The sequence below is a fragment of the Miniopterus natalensis genome, chromosome 1 (genome assembly GCF_054644295.1).
Source record: "Miniopterus natalensis isolate mMinNat1 chromosome 1, mMinNat1.hap1, whole genome shotgun sequence".
NCBI lineage: Eukaryota > Metazoa > Chordata > Mammalia > Chiroptera > Miniopteridae > Miniopterus > Miniopterus natalensis.
The window spans coordinates 20,623,474-20,649,560 of record NC_142081.1 but is presented as its reverse complement, the minus strand read 5'-3'; the positions used below and the strand labels follow the sequence as shown (position 1 = coordinate 20,649,560).

General features: G+C 37.9%; 2 protein-coding genes across 5 annotated transcripts in view; one reads left to right on the top strand and one right to left on the bottom strand.

Annotated features, from left to right (window-relative positions):
• Positions 1 to 12,697, bottom strand: part of AREL1 (apoptosis resistant E3 ubiquitin protein ligase 1) — a 34,382-nt gene extending 21,685 nt beyond the window's left edge. For all 3 annotated transcript variants that reach the window (XM_016208671.2, XM_016208673.2, XM_016208672.2), the window contains exons 1-2: positions 12,543 to 12,697; positions 917 to 1,233 (exon numbers count right to left, since the gene is read on the bottom strand). The gene's annotated coding sequence lies outside the window, so the exon portion shown is untranslated. The remainder of the gene's footprint in view (positions 1 to 916; positions 1,234 to 12,542) is intronic.
• A 30-nt stretch (positions 12,698 to 12,727) lies between these two features.
• FCF1 (FCF1 rRNA-processing protein) lies at positions 12,728 to 25,642 on the top strand. Of its 2 annotated transcripts, XM_016208674.2 has the most exons (8): positions 12,728 to 12,810; positions 13,108 to 13,175; positions 14,382 to 14,453; positions 14,980 to 15,128; positions 16,957 to 17,029; positions 22,884 to 22,971; positions 24,581 to 24,675; positions 25,375 to 25,642. In XM_016208674.2, the coding sequence occupies exons 1-8, from the start codon at positions 12,808 to 12,810 to the stop codon at positions 25,421 to 25,423; spliced, it is 597 nt and encodes a 198-aa protein (XP_016064160.1). In that variant the 5' UTR covers positions 12,728 to 12,807; the 3' UTR covers positions 25,424 to 25,642. The 2 variants fall into 2 exon arrangements, with proteins under 2 accessions (XP_016064160.1, XP_016064161.1); XM_016208675.2 differs by lacking the exon at positions 12,728 to 12,810 and having other exon boundaries at positions 13,018 to 13,175.
• Positions 25,643 to 26,087: the final 445 nt, after the last annotated feature.

Sequence of the window (26,087 nt, the reverse complement as noted above, 5' to 3'; positions counted from 1 at the left end):
TTACAAAATATCCTATTTCCCTCTAATAGCTCTCAAAAACCTAAGTGCACTAAGTGTTTTACATGTTAGCTTAAGAAATTGTCACCATAACAACTTGGTAAAATAAGCATTATTATTCTCATTTTACAGATTAAAAAAAAAAAAAAAACTGGCTTAGAAAAGTTAACTTGCTGAACATTTCCCAGCTGGTTAAGTGACAGAGCTAAGACTTAAGCCTACGTCTAACTCTGAATCACAATGTTCTTAACCTTGTACAACACTAAATAATGAAGAGGAATGGAGTCATGAGGAACAGTGAAGTACTTAGGAAGAGAAAAGATTTAAGAAAACAGGTACAAAAAACAAATATGAAAAACATTACCCAATATTGATATGAGAATCTCACCATGAGACTAAAATTAGAAAGATAAATGCTTATGGCCCCCTTTTAAATCTTTTGAAACATAAATAAAGCATGACAGAGGAAAATGGAATGCAGTACCAATTATCTAATGCAGAAATATCACTTGCTTACTAAAAGATCCCAGGCAAGTTGCTTAATATTACAGCACTTTGGCTCACATTACCTACAAAAAGCAGGGGAGGGGGAAAATACTTGAAAATACCTTTCTCAAGGGAATGTTAGAAAGCTGACTGATATATATATTCTAGAACTCTTTATCTTTTTAGGAGTATAAAGATTCATAATTACATCAAATAAATTTTAGCCCTAACACTGAAGATCAGTTGTGAACAGTCATTTCCCAGAAATGGAAAATTGATTTCTTTATACTCCCAGATGCCCTGCTGGGAGCAAAGTCAATTCTAATTGCAACTGTGCGCTTCAATAGCTTTTCCTTGCTAAAAAGGATCTGGTCACTGAGTCTATGTTCTGCATCCCAGTAACAAGTGATCCTTAACTAGACTATTGCCTTACCTTTATGCGAGGGCCCATGTTCTAAGAAACAAGAGGAGTTCTGCTATTCACCAAAGCAGGTAACTTGGCCCTTTCACCTTGTCTTCAACTTCCACATGAGAGAATATAGCTGCAAGGTCAGTAGAAAGTGTCTGTCCATCAGACCTTCACTGAGGGTGTGTCAAAGAGGCAGACGATCAATGTTTCTGGAACGAACAGGGTGACTTCCAGAGTGGGGAAATATAACCCCAAAATATATCATCCTTGGGCTTCTCTCTAGTGCAAGGCGCAGTTAACTGCCAAAGGATGCATCTGTTCTGCTGTCTCAGGATTCCATCCTACAAAGAAAAAAGGGTTGGTGGAATAGGTTTTTATTTCTGAAAAAGAATCCCTCAAAACAAAAAAGACACTAAAAATAGTCAAGGGCAGGTAAACTCTGACCAACTTTTCCCAATTAAAACTCCACAAGAAAAGTCAAGCAAATCTCATTGCCTTAATTGTGTTCACTCCCAGAAGGAAGCTCCAGCACTTCAGTTGATCCCAACCCTTCAATAGAAACAAACTAGAGCACAGATTTAGAGTGAGCCTCACACAACCACAAGCCCAGTTTCAGTCTGATGGAGCTGGAGAACAAGGTCTGGCAACAAGATGAAGAGAAATGACATGGGACAGGCTGGGACAGGTTACAAAGGGCCTCCCCATGCATTTCCAAGACATGGTTAAACAATGAAGATCTTCTTTCAAAGAGTAAAATCTGTGAACTTTCATGATAGTCATTGAGTAATGAAGTTTAGCAAAGTAAGTCTGTGACGCAAAGATATTCATGAACTAATATAGCAGAAAGGAGGTATGGCAAGGCATACACTAACAGCCACCATAAAACAAATGAGAAGAGCCCACTAATCACTAAGTGAAAAGAGACCATCTCTTTCTACATGGCAGGAACTGTTCTTAGTGCTTCATATGTATTAACTCACAACCCCAAGACAGATATAATTATCCCTATTTTACAGATGAGGAAACTGAGGCACATTCTCAAGATTATGCACAAATAAGTAGTCGCGCCAAATCCAGACAACCTGCACACAGAATCCATGCTCTCAATGACTACTCTATTGCCTCCCTACCATGCGAAACCTAGAAAGGAAACACAAAATGCTAGTAAGAGCACAAGGACAGAATGAGTCAAGGCCAGCAGATCAAACAAGTTGGCAAACTTTTATAATTAAAGATAAATAAGTATATGTATTTATTTTTAAAATATGGTGACAGACTTGCCAAGTACATGAGCCAAAACCTGGGTCAACTAACAACTGGAACCAGCTTAAAGGATCTGCAAACAAGAGATGAGTTACATAAACTATAAGAGATCCATCAGAATGCTATATAAGCATTTTTTTAAATGACACTTTTAAAGAATAACACAAGGAATTGCTCACAAATAAAATGTTAAACGAAAAAGCAAGCAAGAAGTTACTTACGTAGCATGAGCCCATTTTTAAAAGTATTACATTACATAAAGAGGCCTGGAAGGAACACAAAAATGTTAACAGTGGTCCTCTCTTGATGCATGGAATTACAAATAATTTTTATTTTCTACCTCTGCGTTTAGTATTCTCCAAATTCTTAATGAAGCAAGAACATATAAAAAGTTTCTAAATCTGAATACTTTTTTCTAAAAAAGGGAAAGAACAAGCAAGTTGTCCTTTTTTCAAAGAAGGAAACAGTTAAAAAATTAGCTAAAGATAACAGAATGTACTAAACTTTTATTCTGTTCATTGTGATCTTAGTGGGCCTCTAACCCTGTGATCAACTACTTCGTTATTAAATCAAATAACTTCTAGTTCTATCATCTTTTCTATGCCCCACCATGAACTACCATGTTTACCCCCATCACCTCCCTTACCTGCTGCCCCCAGTGCTTCAGTGTCTCTAATGAGCTTCAAGACTCAACAAGTACCATCTCCTTTCCTGGTCCAACTCCCAGGCCCCTCTGAGGGATACTCCAACACCAGGCAGAACTAACCTCTTCCTTCTTCGTGATACTTACTCATGCTGAAGATACCCTGATTATAGCATTTATTAGTCTGTATTATAATTATTGGTTTATACAGTAGTCTCTCCTAATGGATTGTGGACTTCCTGAGGAAATACCCTGAGTCTTACTCATCTTTGCCTCCCAGTGGCTAGTATGATGTTCAGAGTCTGTCTCAAAGCTTATACTTTCTCAAGTTTCCCAGGTGATTCCTATGCATGTTAAAATTTGAGAAGCATGGTCTAGACTCTGGAGCAGTCAGGCTGAGAAGGGACCCAATATTGTGTATCTCTAAGAGGATCATAGGTAATGCTGATGCTGCTGGTCTGCCGATCGAGCTTTGAGGAACAAGGGGTCTAGTGCAGGAGTTGGCAAACTACAGCCTCCAGGCCAAATCCAGACGGCTGCCTGTTTTTGTAAAAAAAGAAAAAAAAAGTTTGTATAAAAAGAATGAACACAGCCAAGTTCATTCGTTTACATATGGTCTATGACCACTTTTGCACTACAACAGCAGAGTTAAGTACTTGCAGCAGAGACGTATGGCCTACAAAGTTTTCCTATCTTCTTGACCCTTATACAAAAAAAGTTTACCAATCTCTGGTGTAGAGGTCTTGTTAAAGCTATATTACTGCCTTATATAAATGAAATCATTTTTATAAAACAAAAAAGCATAAAATCATTTTCTTCCAGTTCTATTATCCCCTCTTAGGAAAAGAGCAACATTTTGCAAATATTTCTCCTGGCTAATTTCAACTGCTATTTAAAAGTTTTATGCCTCTCACACCCCAAATAGGAATTTTATACAATCATTTCCCAAAGTACATGTTTCATACAAAGTTTATGCTTGCACTTCACCAAGGCTGTAATTTCCTAAAACCAGTACCCCAGGAACCAAATACTATAGCCAGGTTTCTAAAATTCTTAAAATACTTATCAACAACTCAGTCTCTACTTTTAAAGTACTATTCTAAAAAACTGTGGGGAAAATCCCAATGTGAATGTCCACCTAGATTCTGATGAATAAAGAGGCAGTGGAAGCACACAGGAGTTCCGAGCATCACCTACAGAGTTCCACAAAAAAGATAGGACAAAAGTGAAACACTGGCTTGGTAAGATGTAGTCTCCAGCATTCTCTACACAGAAGCACCAGCCACGAGTCCAAGGAAATCAAATTAAAAAACAAATCATGCAATTAGCAAAAGGCCCGTAAGGTTAGTGGTCTAACTAAGGAGGTTCCAAGAAATAAAGTACACCATCAGATATTTTAGATAATTTGTTTACATTTTCCTTTGCTTAATTTGACCCTTGGATTGTTCTCCCCACCCCAAAATCCCACCATAAAAGATTGCCCTCCCCCATCAAGTTTATACTCTTGAGATATTTGCATAGCTGTGTATTCCTGCTATCTTGGTTCAGCCAAGTTATACAGTTTTCATTTCTATTCTTTCCTCATCAGTCAGCCCCTCCAGTCTCTCAATCATTCCTGTGGGTCTTCTGTGAACTCTCTCCAGCTAGTCCCCAGTGACCTGGTAATGAGGTGCCTCCAACTGACTGCAGCCTTCCAGGAACAGCGGCGTTACTCAGAACATGATGAGCTCACCCTCCTCGGCTCCATGACATAATACTCCTGAGGAGACAATCCCCAAATCGCAGAAAGCTAGAATGTGCCATATTAGACTATAGCCCCATTCCATGCTTCCCAGATTTGGGCACTGTATGCCAGAATGTGCTAGAAGCCAGAAGATAAAGGAAACATGTCCCTGTAGCATCTGGTTACTTGAAAATGAGGTGGGTGAGGAGAAAAAGTATTTTCGTGTTTAAAAAAAATTCACAGATAATAGAATGCAAAATATGCATGAATTTCTAAAAATAAAACATGAATACGTTAAAAATAATCACAGATATTTTGTCCTTGAGGCAGAAAGGCTGCTTGGGGCTCTTCTCTGAGCCCCCAAGGAGTTCCGTACCCACTATCCTCTACCCCTAGAGGTACCTGAACTGAAAAGTTTGAAAAGCACTATAACCCTGACTCAGCTTCTGGTCTATTACCCTATTACCACCCATCCCATATACTCACATTTTAAATAGAACTGTTTTTCCTGCTATGATTCCCCAATGACTACCAACATCTTTAGGTTCTTCTGTATTGTTCATTCATTTCATAGTTCTTGAGCATTTGCTACATGACAGACTGTTTGCTAAAAGCTAAAGTCACAAGGATAAATAAGACGGTGGGAGATGGACAACACAATGTGGCAAGTACCACAAAAGAGGAATAAAAAATGTATAGTGGGCAAAGGAAGGAGAGAGGGAACTCTGCCTGAGAGAGTGGGGAGGTCTTCCCAGGAGAGAATCCAGCTGTCGTTTAAGAGCGAGCAAGCATCTGAAAGACAGGAAAAAGGAAGACCAGCATGCCAGGCAGAAAAACAACATAAGCAAAAGTACCGAGTCAAGAAAGGGAATGATGAAAAGCTCAGCATTATGAATGCACTGTGTTTAGAAAGACCACTTGGAGCCAAAGGAGAGTGACTGGTTCTAAGTATATTTGGCGTAGTGGTCAAGAGTATGAATCTCACTACTGAGTGACAAGCTACTTAACTTCTCTTCAGTTACCTTAGATATAAAATGGAGATCCACTGAGAAGAGGAAGGAATTCAGCTGCTCTTGGGAGCAAGACCTGGAGTATAAGGGAAAGGAGGGCTGGCTGAGACTGGAAAGTAGACCCAGGTGTCTCGGCACTACAGGAGTGCCTCTAGAGATATGGCTCTATGCGCAAACCAAGCTGCTGGGTTGCCAGGATATGATGGTGGTTTGTGCTGAGGCCACAGGAGCCCAACCCATAATGAGAAAGATGGCATTGAGTGTACTTGAGGGACTAACTGGTTTACTCTTTTATGTGTGGCATTTATTTCACTTGACAATGATTTTTAGATCCATACATGTTGTTACATGTATCAGTAGTTCATTCCTCTTTATTGTTGTGTAGTAACCCATTATATGAACATGTAACAATGCATGTTACATTGCATGCATCAGCTGAAGGACTTGTGGGTTCCATCCAGGTTGGGGCTATTAAGCATAAAGCCCCTATGAATATTCAAGTACAAGTCTTTGTGTGAACCTACTTTTTCATTTCTCTTGGATAAATAACAGAGTGGGACTGCTGGGTCATATGGTAAGTATATACTATTTAACTTACAAGAAACTGCCTAGCTGTTTTCCAGAGTGGCTGTACCACCTTGTATTTCCACCAGCAAAGTAAGAACTCCAGTTACCAATATCAACCAACAATGGTATTGTCAATCTTTTAAATTTTACGTATTCTAATAGGTGTGAAATAGTATCTCATTGTGGTTTTAATTTGCATTGCCCTGGGGATTAACAATATTGAATATCATTTCATGTGCTTTTTGGCTATGTGTGAGCCTTCTTTGGTATTCAAATCTTTTGTCATTTTTAAAAATTGAGCTGTTTGTTCTCTTACTATTGAGTTGTAAGACTTCTTCATATAATCTGAATACAAGTCCTTTATTAGATATATGTTTGGTAAATATTTCCTGTGGCCTGTTTTTTCATTTTCTTAAGTGTTGTTTAAAAAGAATAAAAGTTTTAAATTTACTGAAATACAACTTATCAATTTTTTTCTTTTATAGTTAGTGTTTGTGCCCTATTTAAGAATACATATATTTGCTTAACTCAAGGTCGCAAAGATTTTCTTCTAGAAGTTTTATCTAAAAGTTTCACAAAAGAAAATCTCAAAAATTTTAACAAGAATTTTAAAACTCCTGCATTCCATTTACCTCATAATTAGTTACTCAGGTTTATTACCCCTGTTTCTTTCAAATTCAACTTCCACATTACCAGGCACTATTTAAGTTTATTTCAGAATTTGGAAAGATTTTTATCTTTTAGCAGATTTCCCCGCTCTTCAACCTCATAAATGGCATTTCTAAATTTAGCCAAGGTTTTAGTCCCTCAGTTCTCTTCAAACTGAGATAAAACCTCTAGACCCTCAAGGCTGGTTCTTAAAACAAAATTCCAAAACCCAGAGCATGCACCTTCAAGTTAAGCCAGGGACAATGAACTACTTATCCTTCTGGTTTTAAAGAGAAGCTTTTATAACATCATTCTCACCATACTGAGTCACTCTAATCTGGTAGGAGGCTGGAAAAAGTTATCACTCACTGGTTAAAAGAAAATTTAGGCTTCAAAGGTTAAGTTCACCAAGATAATAGCACATTTTTAGACTCAAACTGTACATTTCAGGCTCAAAAATGAAACAAATAGTATACATGAAAGCATAGTTTAGATTCAACTGCACCCCTGGAATAGACTTTGCCATTCTCAATAGTTTAGAGAAAGTAGAAAAAAGGACTCCAAGCTAATGTGAGTAAACAGGGAGAAGTAACAACTTAATCATTGCTCATTTTGTAACTTCATGAGATATCTGGAGAAAAACAAAATATAAAACTGGCTTATATATGCCCCCGTCACAGTTGTTAATCTAAATCAAGAAAATAGCAGTTTCTACTTACAACTCCCTCCTATTCTGATGTTTTTGTCTATTTACCAAACTGACTCTACAGTGCCTTGTCCACAGAATTAGGACAGGAGCCTGTGTCCCATACCACGGCAGCTTTTATGCTCAAGTGACTCTCAGCCACTGAGTCTTGGCTATAACAGGAAAATTTTTAAAACTAATTCTCTGAATCTGACAAGCCGTCTCCTTCCATAAGTCTAGGAAGTTGTTAATTCATTAACTGTGCATGAAGTGGCAGGCGAACAGCCAGAGCTACAGCCCAGGAGGCAGAACTGGAATTGTCACATACATACTTAAAAGCTAACAAAATTTCTACCTCTACCACCATCCATTACTTTCAATTCTACTTTTATTTTTAAGGAAAATAAATTATTTATGTAATCAGAAGGAAGAGCAACCTTAAGTGAGCATTCTATAGTTCCTTGTTAAAGACTCCAGGAAGACAAAAATGGCACAGAAATGGCAACCTAAGAAGGCTCTATTTTAAAAAACTCAACACTTTAGGTAATCAAAACAAAACTTCTGTTGACCTAATAATACTACCAAACAAGGATTTTAAAATTTCTTCAAATGTATATTAAGAACCACATCCCAAACAATATGTTGACCATGAGGGTTCTAAATGAGGGTCCCTAGCCCCCTAGAAACATAGAGGTTAGTAAAGAAGACAGACAAGAAAATAACGTGACAGTTCCATGTAGTAAAATCTATGAGGTGAGCACACTGTGTTAGCAGAGCCCAGGAAGGGCCCCTCAATCAGGATCAGCTCTTAGCTTCTCAGAAAACTTCACACCACCCTCCTGGGAGCAAAGCCAACTCTTCCTCTGAGTTAACAGAGCTGTGGAAATCAAGGGGTACAAAACACTACCTATGTAGTATTGTTTATTCTCATGGTTAATGACATTCTCTTCAGCACTGGTCAGAAGGGATTACTGTACAACATACATGGCATGGAAATAGCTCATTGGAAACCCCAACCTGTTTGTCAAAATTACACAGGGTCTAAATGCAATGTGGTATTCTAGGTTGGATCCTGGAACAGAAAAAGGATATTAGTAGAAAATCGAAAAAAGTCTGTAGTTCAGTTAATAGTCTTGTACCAATGTTACTTCCTTAGATGTGACAAACGTACCACGGTTCCGTAAGATGTTAACATTAGGGGAAGCTGGGTGAATACACAGGAACTCTGTACTCTCTTTGCAACTTTTCTATAAATCTAAAATTATTCCAAAGTAAAATGTGCTTTAAAAAATTACATATGGTTCCCCACACTACATTTTCACTCCCCTTTAGGATTCTGATCATGCCTTCCTAGTCACTGCCCCAATTCAGATTACCTTTGAAATGTTTTTCCAAAGCCTTTTCAGTTCCTGTCTATAAACCATTTATGTAGCCTGGCTGGGTTTCCATCTTCAGCAAGACATAAAAAACTATATCACAGCTGGGAGGTTTTACTGTTTTCTCTTCCTAATAGCTTCACCACATACACCAGGGGGTATCCTTGGAGTTTAACTTTCCTAAGTGGACAAGAGAGGGGTTAAAATAACCTGGGCTGGATCTCTGGATAAAAGCAAGGCTAACGAAAATGTATGTTATATATTATTAGATTATCTTTATCTGATCTCTGGCCAAAAAGGATAATGAATAGAAAATACAATGAACAGATGCTGACTATTAGCATCTCAACACCAATAAGCAAACTGCTGAAATGAATGTGTTGGCTACAAGCTCTGAAAAACATGGCGCAAATTCCTCAACTACTCAAGGTAACAAATATCCATATTAAAATCATATGGTACTGTTCAATTCAGGCTAAATGACAAAACATACCTACCATGAGTATTTTGTTTCTAATAAGTAAATGAATACTTATCTCTTTCTCTATTAAACCATAATTTGCAGAACAGGCTTCAAGAGTCCCACCAGGAAAACATCATGGGATATAACACCATATCAAGGCCTCAGGCATGTGCATGTTGCAAAGGCACATGCATGCACACACACACACACACACACACACACAAACTACAGTAAGGTTAAACGACCTCAAAAGTTTGAAAACTACTATATAAACGAATGTCAGTGAAGGCTAAACATTCATGAACGCTTCAAAGAAAAAGAAGCCAAATAAAGGTAACTGAAATTTAAACCTAAGCTATTTAATGGCTAAAGTCATTTAAAAGGTAAAATGATATACTAGAATTCATTAAGGTCATACAGTTTGATCTGTTATATGGTATGTTATAGTATTAAATAAATATTATAACAGTACTCTGACCTGGATCACTTCCAGAAAGATTAACAGGTAGAGTAAATCCTTTTAAATATTTTAATTTGCATATTTGTGTCAATCACCTACCATAATTTATGTTCACAAATCTTTTTCCAATACAGGCCTGAGTTCTTAAAGAGTGACTAGCACACTGCCTAGGGCAGAATGGGCCCTCAATGAAAGCCTTCTGAAGGAATAAATATTCAGCAGTGATGTACCTCTGAGGCATCCATACAAACCAATTCAAAATCAACACCTTAGGAGGAGAGCATGCTGTATACCATGCTACCACATTTAGGAGGCAGTCAAGTTCATTGGAAAATAATTAATAGCAACTAGTATTTGTTGAGAAAAACATCTCAGGTCACAGGAGATAAAAATAGTATAAAAATTATAACTTGAAAATGAAGAAAATATATGTGAATTAATTTTTTTACCCTTAAAGGCCACAACAATGAATTTACCTTTCACTTTCTAACACTGAATTAAATTACAAGATGTTCTTTATGGAATCTTTCACCATCATAATTTTATAAAGAAATTTGTTACCAATTTAAATGAGTAAGTTAGACCAATTAGTAAATGGGATGAAGTCCAAACCCAATAATGAGTTTAAACTGGAATGAATACCTTAAACAATATTTTCTCTTCAAGACTGCAGAAAAATACAAAACAACCCTCTTGATTGCTGAGAAGGGCTAAACTCATTTCTTTCTCACAAGTACGCAATCAAAAGTAATTACTTTCTGCTCCCACCCAACACAAAGCAACACCATCTCTCCCGCTCCCATCACCATCAAAACATGCTATAGAGTATTTGAGTATTTTAATATTAGACCATAAGAATCTCAGGTTGCAACAGAAGTTACAATGCAATGAAAACATATTTCTCTAAATATGTTCTCATCCCCCATGGTGTTCCTACACTAATTTAGCTCCTCATCAAGTATTAACAGTCAAGGAAATCAGAAAATTCTCAGAATAGATACTACAAACTGCTTGGGTTGTTTTTTTAATTTCTTATTGTTCATGGATTCCAAAATTCAGAGTACAAATGACCGGGAGAGTGTTTTTCTAGTTTTTCAATATCCGAATTTAAATGCAAATTACTATTTAGTTATGTGCAATCTTCCCTCTAAACCTATGTATACCAAACAGTCTCCAGATGTTTTTTAAAAAACACACAGCTGATCATGTTTACTTAATAAGAGTACTGCCTAATAACCAAGAAGTTCCATTTCAAAAAAGCGGTCACTATCAACTTTACCCATGAATGAGTCTGGCTGACAAGCTGCTCTGAAAAGATTAGGAACTTCCAGTGACTGCAGGATGCACATACAGTATCTGTAGATACCTCGGTAATAAAACTATTTCAACATCAAACATTCAGAGCCTACAAAGTCATAAATGTGAACTGCAAAGCTATCAAAACGCACGCATGTCTAAAAGAGAAAGAAGCAGGAGGAAAACTGTCTATATTCAAATCAACATGAGAGATCACCCTTCACTTGATCTGTTCAAGAACTGAAAACTTAGTAAGGTTCTTTAGGTCATCAACACATTCGAGTTCCAAAATAGAGCAACCATATTAAAATACAACTGACAAAAAATTCCAACACAACAACAATATTAGAAAACACTTTAACAGGGTTTGTTTGTGATGGGCACACAGTTCCAGGGACTTCACATTTTAACTAAGTCCTAATAACATCCCTGTAAAGACAGGTACTATTATGATTATCTCTATTTTACAGATAAAGAAACCGAGGCACAGAGAGATCCACACACCCAATGTCATATAGCTAGTAAGAAGTAGAGCGTGGATTTTAGCTCTATCAGTCAGACTCCAAAGTTCATGTTAACCAATACACTAAGTTTCATAGTTAGGGTCATGCAATGGACAGCTTTTTGCATTTTTTTTTTTTATACCTAGAAACCTTTTTGGATCTCAAACACTAGAATAGCTTTGTGCAATAAGAAAAGTACAGGCTTTGGATTCAGACTCAAACAAATCCCTGGATAAAGTCTAAGCCTCAGCACCCCCACATGTAAAATGAGGATACTTAAGTTATGGTGAAGGTCAGAGAAAATGACTGAAGTGCCAAGTACAACATACAAGATAGAGGTAAGTTCACAGACACCTAGAGGGTCCACGGTTGGACTTCGGAGTCCAGAGCCTCATAAATTGTACGACAAATACTGTATGTGTACCCATTTTAAAAGAATCGTCCCTCTTCCCACAAACTATCAAGGGGTTCGTGATCGCCAAAAGGTTAAGAACCACCGGAGTACAAAGCAGGTACTCAGAAAATGAGTTATCTTTCCTTTCTTGTTCTCTAAAACTCTCTTTTTTCCACTAAGGATGACACACCAAGGCTCCACAATCAATGTCAATTATTTCCCACCATTTTCCTGGCTTGGTAACTAGTAACATATGCAAGATTATGCCCCAATACTCTAAAGGAGACCCTCAAACGCTGCTTCATCTTTCTCTTCACCGAGAGGAACACACGGTATTTACTTGGGAAGAATCTTGACAGTCGTCCACCTAGTGCACGAAGCACCACGCGGGCTAGGAGCACCAAGGAGGAACCAGAGCCTCCGAGTTGCACGATAGAGACCTGACGCCCAGCGCTGAGGGACGAGAAGAATGAGTTTCCCAAAACTGTTGGACAACCCAGAATTCCGCCCCCCAACTCCCTCATCCCCACACACTCGGTCCTTCCTCTCAGGAACTCGGGTGCAGGCAGGTCCTCGGGGCTCTGCCCCGTGCGGGAGCGGTGGAGGAGGGAAACGTTACCAGAGCTGGAGGGTACTGCGCGCCGACGTCCCAGCTCCGCTGCCCTGACAGGTGGCAGCCACCCCTGGCACAGGACCGGCCCTCGACGGTCCCCTCAAGAGATCCGAGTACTGATCTCCGCCGGGACTGGGAACCGGCTCCGGGCTTTTCCGTTTTCCAAAGCAGCTTCCGCTTCCGGGTTATCCTTTGCCGGAAGCAGTATATGAATGACGCAAAAGTGTCGCGCCGATGGTGATTCCGGAAGAAACAAGAGTGCGGCGTGAACATGGTGAGAGAGGCGGGTTGAGAAGGGGCATTGTCAGACCGTAATTGAGCGAAATTCAGAAAGTCAGCCGCTGGCCAATTTGCATTCCCCTTGCTTGTTTTCATTCTACTCTTAGCTCTTAAATCGCTCCGAGTGGTGCCTGTTATGTTTTAGCGAGTAGGGAGAGAGCCGGGTTGGGGCAGAGAGGATCAGAAGAGCTGGGTTTTTGAGGGAAGAAGGGAAGGGAATGGACGAAAAGAAAAGAAGGAACTCAACATGGGATGTATTTCCAACTCTTAACTCTAAAATTTCTGTTTCAAGGGAAAGCAAAAGAAAACAAGGAAGTATGCGACCATGAAGCGAATGCTTAGTCTCAGAGATCAGAGGCTGTGAGTGTCTGGAATCAACTGGGTTCATAGACTGCCCAGAGATATAGGAGTCACAAGGGGATAAGTAGTTAAAACTTTTGTTCTTTCTTTGTATCCAGTTTTGATATCATTGTGTCTTGGATTAATATAACATGAGGTAGATAGTAGTCAAGTGTATAACAGCCACACAGCTGGTAAGCAAGTACACTGGTGAATGGGAGGGGAATTAAACATCTAAGTGTTCACTTTGTTCCACCGTTTTTATGTACTTTACCATATCACATTTAAGCCTTCTAACAGCTCTGTGAAATGGATAGGACTATCTTTATGGTCTTGTCATCAGATTCCTAGATTTCACAGGAAAAAATGTTATAATTGTTGAAGGAAAGTGAGGTCAGAGATCATGTTGTCTTGTGTCTCAAGCACCTGACACTCAAATATTTTTCAAAGAAAGAATGGGACACACCTAGATGTTCCCATTTTATAAATCTCATAAGAATTCAGATGACTGTGAAGAAGAGAGTGGAATGATACTCCCGATTATAAGCAGGCTGTGAAAAGCTTCGTTTCTTCAATGAAGAATGGATAAAGTTATTAAATAATGACTGGTCTTCATTGTGTTTCAGAGCCTCAATACAAAGGAATGGTTGTTGGACCCTTCAGAGTTACTAAATTGTATTTTTAACCTTTAGTATGTATTTATTATGTAATTTTTACGCAGTTTGCACATTAATATTTCATTTCTAGTTAAAGGTTAGATTTTGTATATGTATTGTTACATTTTAGCCCTTTTTAAAAGGTATATGGTGGTTTCTCCCCCCTCCCCACTGTTGAAGTATCTGAGTCCTCACAAGATAAATGTCAGCCTTTTTACCCACTGCTTGGAAGTGGGTTTTGATCCTTGATAAAAGCTTCTGACTAAGAAAGAAATGATGGTATAACCAACATTTATTTATCCATTAACAATTTTTAAGGGTTATTGGCTAGAGATTTTTAAATTTAATTATATCTAATGAATTAATTATGTTAATTTCAGGCTACTTCCCACACATTTGTGCTCAAAAATATGTATATTTATATTAACATAAAAATGTATGCTTATATTAATATAAAGAAGTCACAAAGGTTTTCTCTGTAAACAAAAAAGAGAAACTTTAAATTTTGAATGAGATTCTAACTGCTATTGTGTTTTCTTCCCTCCTGTATTTAATTTACTATTTTTTCTAGTAAAGAAAAGGATAGATTAAAGCCTAAAAAGAAAGAAAAGAAAGATCCCAGTGCACTCAAAGAAAGAGAAGTGTGAGTAATCAACATTTTTAAGTTTTCCTTTAAAACATTCTAAAACCATAGACCCCTTAGAAATCCAGGCTTTCCTTAACTCATTTGCTCAGTCATTTCTAAGGCCAGCACAACTCTGCAAATGAAAGTGATATTGATGAGCATATACCAACTCCAATGGTTCTAAGGTTTTTGGATTTCATGGAGCAGCAAAATTTTCCCTAAAATCCTAGGGATTAACTCCAGTATCATTATTTGCTTTCTTTGCCAAAAATCTTTCAAAAGAAAAAATTGCCATTGTTTAACACACTGGCATTTCATAAAAGATAGCATATTTTCAGAATAAGTGTTATTCCTTTTAAGTAAATACATTTAACTTTATGAAAACTCATCACATTTTACTTATTTTTCTCATTTTGCCCTCAAGTGGTAATGGATAAATCATCACAGGATTTATTTTCAAGAACAAAGGAAAAGGAACTTAAGCTATAGCAAACTAAAGTATCAGTGTAGATATTACTTTATGTTTTGTTTCCCTTTTTTTCAGCCCCCAACACCCCTCCTGCTTATTCTTCCAATATAACACACAGCTGGGCCCACCTTACCACATCCTGGTTGATACCAATTTTATCAACTTTTCCATTAAGGCCAAACTGGACTTAGTGCAGTCAATGATGGACTGTCTCTATGCCAAGTGTGAGTATCATACTTTTACATTTCTGCGCATTTATATAGAATAATCATATTTATCCCAAATACATGAAAAGAGGGGAATGGAATTCTAGTTAACTTAATTGCTGGGCATTTAATGTGCTCACCATTGCAATGCCCATTTTCAAAGAATTGAAATATAATGCAAACTTGACTGGGAATAATTAAACTTTCACATTTCAGAAAACACTTAGTGTGCTTGGATCATTATTATGGGCAATAATTTTGAACATAGGAGGGGAATTTTCTGTTTCCTAATTCTGGATTTTAAAATTCTGGATAATTGAGCCCTAGCCAGTGTGCCTCGGTTGGAGCATCATCCTATACACTGAAAGGTGGCGGGTTTGATCCCTGGTCAGGGCGAATACAGGAGCGGCCAGTTGATGTTTCTCTCTCACATCAATGTTTCTCTCTCTCTCTTTCCCTCTTTCTCCCTCCTTCTCTCTAAAATCAATAATAAAAAAATAAAGTAAAATTTTGGATAAATGAAAATTTATTATATTTCTCATGTATATGTTCTTTTACGTTGAAGGGGAAGCATTCTTAATTCCACTCCAATGTAAAAAAGCTAAATAAGACGTGTTGTCTTTTACAGAACCAGAAGTGATGATGGTCACCAGGTCTAGTTTATTCAGTTTGGTATTTATTTGTACCACAGAGGATCTGGGGTGTTTATTTACACCTAGGTATGCAGTTTACCATTAATAGATTTCCTTGTGTATTTAGATGTCCCCTCCTTCAAATGATCTTCCCTCACTACCATGAATAGGAAAAAGAAAATTTAGGCCATGTATCAGGGATTAACTTCCTAATAGTGAAATCTGTTGCATACTGTGGTGGATTTATATTCATATTTTCCAGTCATCTTGTTAAAGGTACAAGTGAGGAAAATAGACTTATACTTTTCCATAAAGAATAAACTCTTGGAATCAAAGGAAAATATTTGCACTCCTTCTTTAATATTTAAAAGATACTATAATGAACAACATTATAGAGTGATAGTAATGTAAATGTTATTTATTGATGTATTACAACTTGCAAGATGTGTAAGGTTGTGATAGGTAAGAGAGCTAAATTCTTTAAATGCCTAAAATTAATATAAAAAGTGACTGTATAAGTTTATTAATATACAAAGGTAACCACCAAGGGGAAAAACAGCTAATAGAGTAAAATAGTTATCTCTTAAAGGTCAGAATTGATGGGGTGGAAAGTTTCAGGGGACCGATATTTGTTTATATAGGCCTTTCTATATTTCTTTTTAAAGCTATGTATATGTAATACTTTCAATTTTTAAAAAATCTCTTGGAAATAATGAAGATTAGTCTGAAGTTGGGGCACTACCATGCCTGTGAGAGTGGACTGGCAAGGCCCTGTATGAGGGAAGACACTAGACTTGGTAGACTTCTTGTCTTTTTGTTTGATAGGTGTCAGACAGAAGTTTTATGTGATCAAATTTACATTTTCTGGTTAAATTTTACGGGTTCTTTTGGTTCACATTAAAAAATTTTTTCATCTCGAATTTATTTTAATATATAAAGAATGACAGGGGCCCAGCTTAATTTTTTTCTCCAGAGATGTTTATGGCAGATACTTTATGGAATCTGTGATGCGTGGTTGGAACTGTTCGCTAGTTTCTTTATAAGTAGAGATTTTATTCTCTAGTTTTTATTGTTCATTTCAGTGTGTGTGTTCTGTTTCATTCCAGAAGTCTCGTGGGCCTTTTTAAGATTCTCAACAGGATATAATTCAGAGAGAGTAAAATCAGTTTAGTCACAAATTCTTTTACTAATAATGTGTGTTTTTTTCCTGGCAGGTATCCCTTGTATAACTGACTGTGTAATGGCTGAAATTGAGAAATTGGGGCAGAAGTATCGAGTGGCTCTAAGGTAGGAAGAAGCTGGTCAGTCTAGATTTGTTCTAGATTGGTGTACTGAAGATCCTTTTGACCTTCCCTCATCTGTTTGCTGTCCAAAGACTTCTTGGCTGAATAGATTAAATTAAAATATAAAACTAGTTAACTATGGTTAAGAACACAGACATTTGAAGGCTGGAGTTTTTTTTGTTGCTGTTAATCCTCACCTGAGGATATTTTTTCCATTAATTTTCAGAGAGAGTAGAAGGGAGGGGGAGAGAGAGAGAAAAACATCGATGTGAGAGAGACCCATCGATTGCTTGCCTCCTGAACACTCCCCACTGGGGCCCAGGATCAAACCTACATCCCAGGTTGGTGCCCTTGACTGGAAATCCAACCTTCAACCAGCCGTGTCTGGGCCAACACTCTAACCACTGGGCCACATTTGCTAGGGCTGAAGGCTAGAGATTTTTAAACTGAAGCCTTTTTTTATATTTATTTATTTATTTATTTATTTATTTATTTATTTATTTATTTTAAGTATATCTTTATTGATTTCTGAGAGAGGAAAGGAGAGGGAAAGACAGAGATAGAAACATCAATGATGAGAGAGTCATTGATCGAGCCCGCAACCCGGGCATGTGCCCTGACCCGGAATCGAACCCTGATCGCCTGGATCCTAGGTCGACGCTCAACCGCTGAGCCAAGGCCAGCTGGGCTGAAGCCTTTTTTTAAATTAAATTTATTGGGGTAACATTGGATGATAGCATTATAAAAATTTCAGGTGTACAACTTTATAATACAGCACCTGTATATTCCATCATGTGCTCACCACCCGAAGTGTAGTCTTCCATCACCGTGTATTTGACCCTCTTTACCCTCTTCAGCTCTCCCTAAACCCCCTTCTCTGGCAACCACCATACTGTTGTCTGCGTTTGTTTTACTTATTCACTTGTTGCTTTTGTTCTGTATCCCACACGAGTGAAAGCATGGCTTTTGTCCTTTCCTGTCTTATTTTGCTGAGCATGATACCCTCAAGGTCACTCCTGTTCTTACAGGTGGCAGCATCTCATCTTTTCTGTGGCTGAGTATTCCATTTAAGGTTCGAATGCAATGAACCTGTCACTTTAAGGGAAGCAACTTGCTGTATTAGTTATCAGTGATAAAACTTGAGCTTTCGAGTGAGAATTAGAGTTTTGGAAAATCATGAGTTTATCACATGTCCAGTAGTAAAGACCTTTCTGTTGAGACTAGTGCAGATATTAATGAGTATGACTTTTTTTGGTATTGTACAATGAAATATGTCAGTATTTGGAAGATCTGTATAATTCAGTGAATCAATATTTCCAAATGATCCGTGCATGATATTAGAAAATCATGCATGGATAAAAGACCCAAAGTACAAGATATACCTGTAGATTTATTTGTGTCACCTTTATAGAGGTGTAATTTATATACTATAAAATTCACCAAGTTTACTTGTATCATTTGATGACTTTGGCAAATGAATACAGTCATGGAACCACCATCATAGACATGAAATAGAACATTCCGTCACTCTAGAAATGTGATTCCATTTATATGAAATTCTAGAAAAGGCAAAACTATAGTAATATAATTCAGACCAGTGGTTACCTGGAGCTGAGGATGGGAAAGGGAGGTTAACTATAAAGGGGACACAGGGAACTTTTTGTAGTGATGGAAATGTTCTGTATCTTGATTGTAGGGATAGTGACATGGACATACAAATTAGTCAAAAACTCATTGAATTTTATATTTATAATTGAATTTTATTCTATTTCTCTTATACCTAATAAAGCTAGTTTTTAAAAGAAAAAAAATGGCCCAGCCGGGCGTGGCTCAGCGGCTGAGCGTTGACCTAGGATCCAGGCAATCAGGGTTTGATTCCCGGTCAGGGCACATGCCCGGGTTGCGGGCTGCAGCCAATCAATGACTCTCCCATTGATGTTTCTCTCTCTCTCTCTCTCTCCCCCTCTCTTTTCCTCTCTCTGAAATCAATAAAGATATTTAAAAAGAAAGAAAAAAAAAAAGAAAAAAAATGGGACGCTAATGTATGAATGGTGGTATTGTTTAGATTAGTAGGAAAGTGATAAACTTTTAAAATATTGATTATCCCTGTGTAAAAAAATAAAATTGGATCCTTATCTTACTTCTTTCACAAAAACCACTTCCAGGTAGATTAAGTGTCTAAACTTTTACAGAAAATATAGAGAATATCTTAGTGATTTTGGAGTGAGCATGGATTTCTTAAGTCCAAACCATAATGGAAAACTAATCAATTTGACTATATTGAAATTGAATACTTTTCTATAACAAAAGACATGATAAGCAAAGTAAAAAGACAAGCCACAGGTATTAGTAACACATATAACCAACAAAAGGCTAATTTTAAAAATATATGAAAAACTACAAATCCATAAGACAAAGACAAAATCCTTAAATTCACAGTGAAATATCATTTCATACCCAACAGATTGGCAAGATTTAAAGTATGCTTGACAGTGCAAACACTAGTTGAGAATGTGGAGCAATGGGAATTCTTATACTCAGTTGCTAGGGATATAAATTAGATAATCACTTTGGAGAGCAATTTGATAATATCTGACAAAAATGAGGTTGTCCATACTCTTACAACACTCTTTCAACCTGGGGAATCACAAATCTGTAGGTTGTAAAATGCATTTAATGGATCACAACTAGTATTTTTTTTAATTAAATATAGAATACACTATAAAATACCAGCATGCATTGCAGGTAGCATAGGTAGAGTATTGTATCACAGAACTTTTGTCACTTTTATACATATGTGTATGTATGCGCTTACTGCATGTTAGGTAAAATGTATTTCATACTGTGGATCTGCTAAAAAAAAAGGGGAGGGTGGCTGCCATAGAGAAGCTCATACACATATATTGGAGACAAGTATTGGAATTTTCTTAAGTGTATAGTAGCAAAAAATTACAGGCAGTTAAAAGATCCATTAAGATAATGAATAAACTGCCCGGCCGGGCGTGGCTCAGCGGTTGAGTGTCTACCTGGGATCCAGGCGATCGGGGTTCGATTCCCAGTCAGGGCGCATGCCCGGGTTGCGGGCTCGATCAATGACTCTCATCATTGATATTTCTATCTGTCTCTCCCTCCTTTCCTCTCTCTGAAATCAATAAAGATATATTAAAAAAAAAAAAGATAATGAATAAACTGTGGAGTGTTCATGAATAAAATACTATACACGAGTGAAAATGAATGAAGTAGAGTTATATGTCAATATGGATAAATCTCAAAAACAATGTAAAAAGAAAAGCAGGCACATATGAGGAGCATATCGTTTATCTATAAGTTTAAAATCATGCAAATTAAGCCTTGGCTGGGTAGCTTAGTTGGTTAGAGCATTATCCCAATACACCAAGGTTACATGTTTGACCCCCAGTCAGGGCACATACAAGAATCAACCAATGAATGCATAAGTAAGTGGAATGAGAAATCGATGTTCCTCTCTCTCTACCCCCCTCCTCTCTAAAATCAATCAATAAATTGTAAAAAAATTTTAAAACATATAAACTACATTGTTTATAGGTACATACATATGTAATCTTACACAGTAAAATTTGTGTGCAACTGATAAATACCAAATTTAAGGTAATAGTTACTTGTAGGGAGGTAAAAGGTTAGGATTGGACAGGGGGCTTCATTTTTATTTGTAATGTTTCATTTCTTTAATGAGGTGGTAGATACAATTTATCATTCCTTATACCTTTTTACGTACTTGAAATACTTCAAATAAAAATGGGAAAAGAGGCAATTATTTTAAAAATAATTATAGCCCTGACCCATGTGGTTCAGTGGTTAGAGCATCAGCCCACACACTGAAGGGTTGCAGGTTTCATTCCCAGTCAAGGGCATGAACCTGGGTTGCAGGTTTGAACCCTGAGGGAGGCAACCAACCGATGTGTTTCTCTCCCTCTCTCTCGCTCTCGCTCTCTCTCTCTCTCTCTCTCTCCCCCCCTTCCTTCTCCCCCTCCCCCCTCCCTCCTCTTCCTTCCCCCTCTCTCCCTCCCTTCCACTCTCTCTAAAAAATCAATGCGAAAAAATATCCTTCGGTGAGAAATAAACAAACAAACAAACAATGGGAGGGGAGAAAACAGAAGCACCAAGTTTGACTGTGATGAGAAGCAGAGAAATGGGATGCTAACTGGAGGGGCTGGTATAAGTAAAAAGAAGGATTTTTTTTCTTTTTTAAGGTGGATAAGGTGCTAGAGCATGTTGGTATGTTTCTGGGAGAGAGCAGTGGGAAGGAGGAGAGCAGTGATTTCCGCAGGGAAGGGATAAAGCAAAGGGGCAAAGGCCTGGACTACTGCCCGCCTCCTTACTCGCGGCCAGTCTGCATTTTTTCCAGCATGTCCTCCTCACCACAGCCTGCTTAGCCTCCCTAAGACAAAGCTCTCCTTGTGTCGCTCTGTCCTGGAGAACGCTTTAGTGACCCCCCATCACCTGTGTCACGGAGCTCACACGCCTCAGCCTGGCGTTGGAGACTCTTCCCAGTCCTGCCTCACTTTCCTCTGCACCAGCACTCTTCTCACTCTCCCCTGAGCACACCCAAACCATTGTACAGATGCTTGGTGCCCTGTTTGGAATGTGCCTGCCTTCACTTTGCTTAGAACATTCTTTCATCTTCATTTTATTTTTATCTCCATGTAACTTTTTTCTAAATATACCCAACCCACATTAACCTAGCTCTGAACTGCTGCAGTGTGGAGCATTTTTTTGCACTTGGTACCTGTGTGCTGCCTTATATTTTTATTCATCATCATTGTGTAATAGAAAGAGTATGGCTCTGGGGATCACAGACTTGGGTTTTTCTATTTCAGATTTGTATGAAAATAATATATGTTTGATTTGCTAATGGCAAGCAATATAAACATATACATACACAATAAAAAGTCAAATCCCCCGTCCGTGTTCACAGTTTGTCCGTTCTCCTACCCTGAGATGGACAACTGAGAAGAGTTAGCATGTAGTTAATATGTATTTTTCCAGGCAAAAGCAAATCTAGAGAAAGATTTGTGTTTTCTTAATTGAATAATATAGATAGTTCAGTGGCCTGTTTTGTTTATTAAGCAGATTATAGACCCTTCCACATTGCTACATACAACTCTATGTCATTTTTTTTAATAGGATAGGAACACCAAAATGGATTTAACTTTTCCCTTGTTGGTAGGTACTCAGATTATTCTCAGTTTTTCACTATTGTAAACTGTGCTGCAGTGGCCATCCTTGTGCCTACATTCTTGTACATTTGTGTAAGACAATTTCCTGAAAGTTAATTGGTTGGTTTAAAATTGATTTGGTTTTGAAGCCTGGTTTTCCCAGCTGGGTTACTGTAAACAAATTAATTCATCTTTGAAGCTGCTACCTTATCTATAAAAAGGAAATAGAATAACTCAGAGTTTTATGAAGATTACATGATGTAAGCTGTCAGCGAGGAAGTTATAATTTTCTTTTCTGTAAGTTGTCTTTCCAATTAGAAGGTAAGCTTCATGAGGAAAGGGATGCCTTAAAATCTCCACATAGATCATGTTACTCTTTTTTTTTTTTTTAAATACATCTTTATTGATTTTAGAGAGGAAGGGAGAGGGAGAGAGAAAGACAGAAACATCAATGATGAGAGAGTCATTGATCGGCTGCAGCCCGCAACCCAGGCGTGTACCCTGACTGGGAATCGAACCCTGATCTCCTGGATCCTAGGTTGATGCTCAGCCATTGAGCCACACCCGGCCTGGAGATCATGTTACTCTTATTTCACTGAGTGAGACTCAAAAGTTATCCAAGTGACAGAATGTTTTCCTCAATCTACTTTTGTAACCTTATAGGATCGCCAAGGATCCAAGATTTGAACGATTACCGTGCACACACAAAGGAACCTATGCAGATGACTGCTTGGTACAGAGAGTAACTCAGGTATCGTCAGCTTTTAAATATTTACTTTGTGCTTTTAAAAAAGAGTAGGTAAACTATTGTCTCCTGAGTGTTCATAGTCAGAAAAGTGTCTATGAATATAAAAGGTTAAAAAAAAAAGGAAGAAAGAAAGAAAAGAAAAATTATATAGAATCCCTTCATAGAAAGTTTAGGTGTCCTCATTTACTTGAGAAAGTGGATTAGAAATTATACTATAACCATAATGGAAAGATTATGGCTTGGGGAGGAGACATGGGTTTCAAATATCAGCCCCTGCATACCTGCATTTATTAGGTGTGTGATTTGGGACGTTTACTGATTCTTTATTCCATAAATCTTCTCTATAAAATGGTTCAAGTGAGTGAGTGTAGATAATGATACAGTTGACCCTTGAGCAATGCTGGGGTTAGGGGCTCTGACCCCCCTGCACAGTCAAAAATCTGTGTTATTGTATTACTTTGGACTCACCAAAACTTAAGTTGTCCCTTGGTATCTATAGGGAATTGGTTCCCCTGTGGATACCAAAATCAGCAGATGCTCAAGTCCCTTATATAAAATGGTGTGGATCAACACTTACAGTCAGCTCTTCACATCTGCAGACTCCCGCCCACAGAACAAAAATAGTACAGGCATTGAAAAAATCCACATATAAGTGGACCCAAGCAGTTGAACCCTGTGTTGTTCAAGAGTCAACTTAGATTTCTCTTCCCTATAAATCTAAAATAAGGTTCCATTTACTCCCCATGAAGGAATTCTGTTCCTCTCTACCATGCCTAACCCAGAAGTATTTCTCAGTTACATCTAAGTCTCCCAGGGTGCTATCTCACAGTGGCCCTGGAATCAGTGGGTTTTTTTATTTTTTGGCAAGCACCACAAGAACTTCTGCTACTGATTGCCCTTAGAAGAGCCTCTAGGCTGAGTGAGGATAATCATCTTCATTGGGTGACCACATTGTCAGCCCTTTAGCAACTCCATTCCATGGACATAGCCATCATTTCCCTTAACTTCCCATAGCACAGCTGACATCAGGCTACAGCTCTTTATAAAACTCAGTGGGAGATTTGGATATAGTAGAAGTAAAGTACAACACAAATTACCTTCCAGCTGGCCCCCACATATTGCTTTCAGAGTTGCTAGGCTCAAACTTGTTCTGGAGATCCTATTCTGGTTTCATGGCCAGGAAGGTATCCTACCTCCACTACTAGAAGACCTCAGACCTTATGATCCTGGGAAAGGCAAAAACTGTGCCCTCCAATCTAAGGCATTTACTCTACCTTTGCATAGAGTCCCTCAGACCATTTCTCCAAAATCAAGGAATTGTATACCCCAGATGTGAAAGTCCCTTCCATTTATGAGATAAAAATTGGTTTGCAGCTTTTAACTTTTCTGTCTTCTCCCCCCTCACGATTCTTAGAGCTACATTCGGCCAAGACAACTTATTAATGTTTTATAAATATGAGCTCCTAGATCATAGTGTCTACTCAGCAAATTGTTATAACCTTTCCTTTGCTGTGTACTGTGAAAATGAATTAATTCTTCAGACTGGCTGGTGGTTGTGCCATTTATAGTATCACTAAGTAGACTCAGTAAACTCTATGTGTGTCTCTTATAGCACAAGTGTTACATTGTGGCCACAGTTGACCGAGACCTTAAACGAAGAATCAGGAAGATCCCTGGAGTTCCCATCATGTACATTTCTAACCATAGGTAAGAACTTCCTCTTGGGGAAGTAATTAAAAGTATATAGTTGATATCAATTAAAAATGAGGTCAGGTTATGGAAGAATTTAAGAGAGATTGTTGTATCAAATGTTTACATAGTTGTATTTGAAGAAATGAGACAAAATAGCAAGAACAAGGGCAAAAGATAAAGCTAGGATTTAGGAATGAGGCAGACATTCACATTGTTACAATATGATTACCAGAAGAAATAGTGATGTGTTGCTTTAAATACAAAGCAGTAATTTAAATTAAGCTAAATTTTTTGGTCAGAAATGTTTATTTTGAACACCTAGTACATGTGATTAGCACCCCTCTGGGAAACTAAAAGCGTATTTTTTAAAAAGCTGCTCTTTATCCTTCTTGGATGTTCTCATGTCAGCCCTCAGACTATTGCTGCCCCGCTTTTCAGCCTGGTGAGAGCAATATAGAAGGACTAACATGGGCTAAGGAGTTGGGCCTATCTGAACTGAGCGCCTGGCTCCCCCAGTTAAATTTACAACTTTGAAGAACAAAGAAAATATAGTCAGCATTTTGTTTTAAATCACTCACTATGATATCCCTTTAAAATGTTCCTAATGACAAAAAGGATTCACAGGGGTGAGAGTATTGCAGTCAGTAAAGGATGGGTTTTTAGGTGGGTACTGGACCACCTTTCTTACCATTGTCAATTGTTTATCCTGATCAGGTACAACATTGAGCGGATGCCAGATGATTATGGAGCCCCTCGGCTCTAATACTTAAAAGACAAAGTTCCTCTGCTTCTCTTCAACCAACTTCCTCTGCTGCCAGTTTAATAAACATGCTACAGCATGAGTTATCGCTCCACTCACCCACTTGCTCTATTATGAGCTGAGTATGGTTAAATACACTTACTTTTTGATGTTTTGAAAATGACATTTTCTATCATTTAAAATTTGTTGCATCTTTTTATAAATCACATGATTACTCACTACTGTGATGGTTGTTTTATATTAATTAATCAGCAAATACTTATTAAGGTTATTCTAGGTATTTAATAAGATATGGTCCTACCCTCAAGACACTCATATTATGGTAGGAAAAAGAAACATGTAGATAATACAATAAAATAATGGTGCTAGAATGAAAGTATGAGGGAGCAGACACAAGAGAAAAGTGATTTCTTTCCACTTGGTTGGGATATGAAGGGAGGAGAGTCTAGAGGTGGTAACATTTGAGTTAGTCTTTAAATAAAGAGTGGCTTGCCCAGTAAATGCAGCAAGAAAATGAGGCGCAGGAAACGTGAACAGAAGCATGGAGACAGATAGTAGGACAGGAATGAATGTGTTTCGCCTGTTCAGACAGCTGCCAGGTTTTTATAACTCAAATGCAGGGGGAGGTTGTCTGTACCCACATCTGAGACTCCAGGGAGATGAGGTG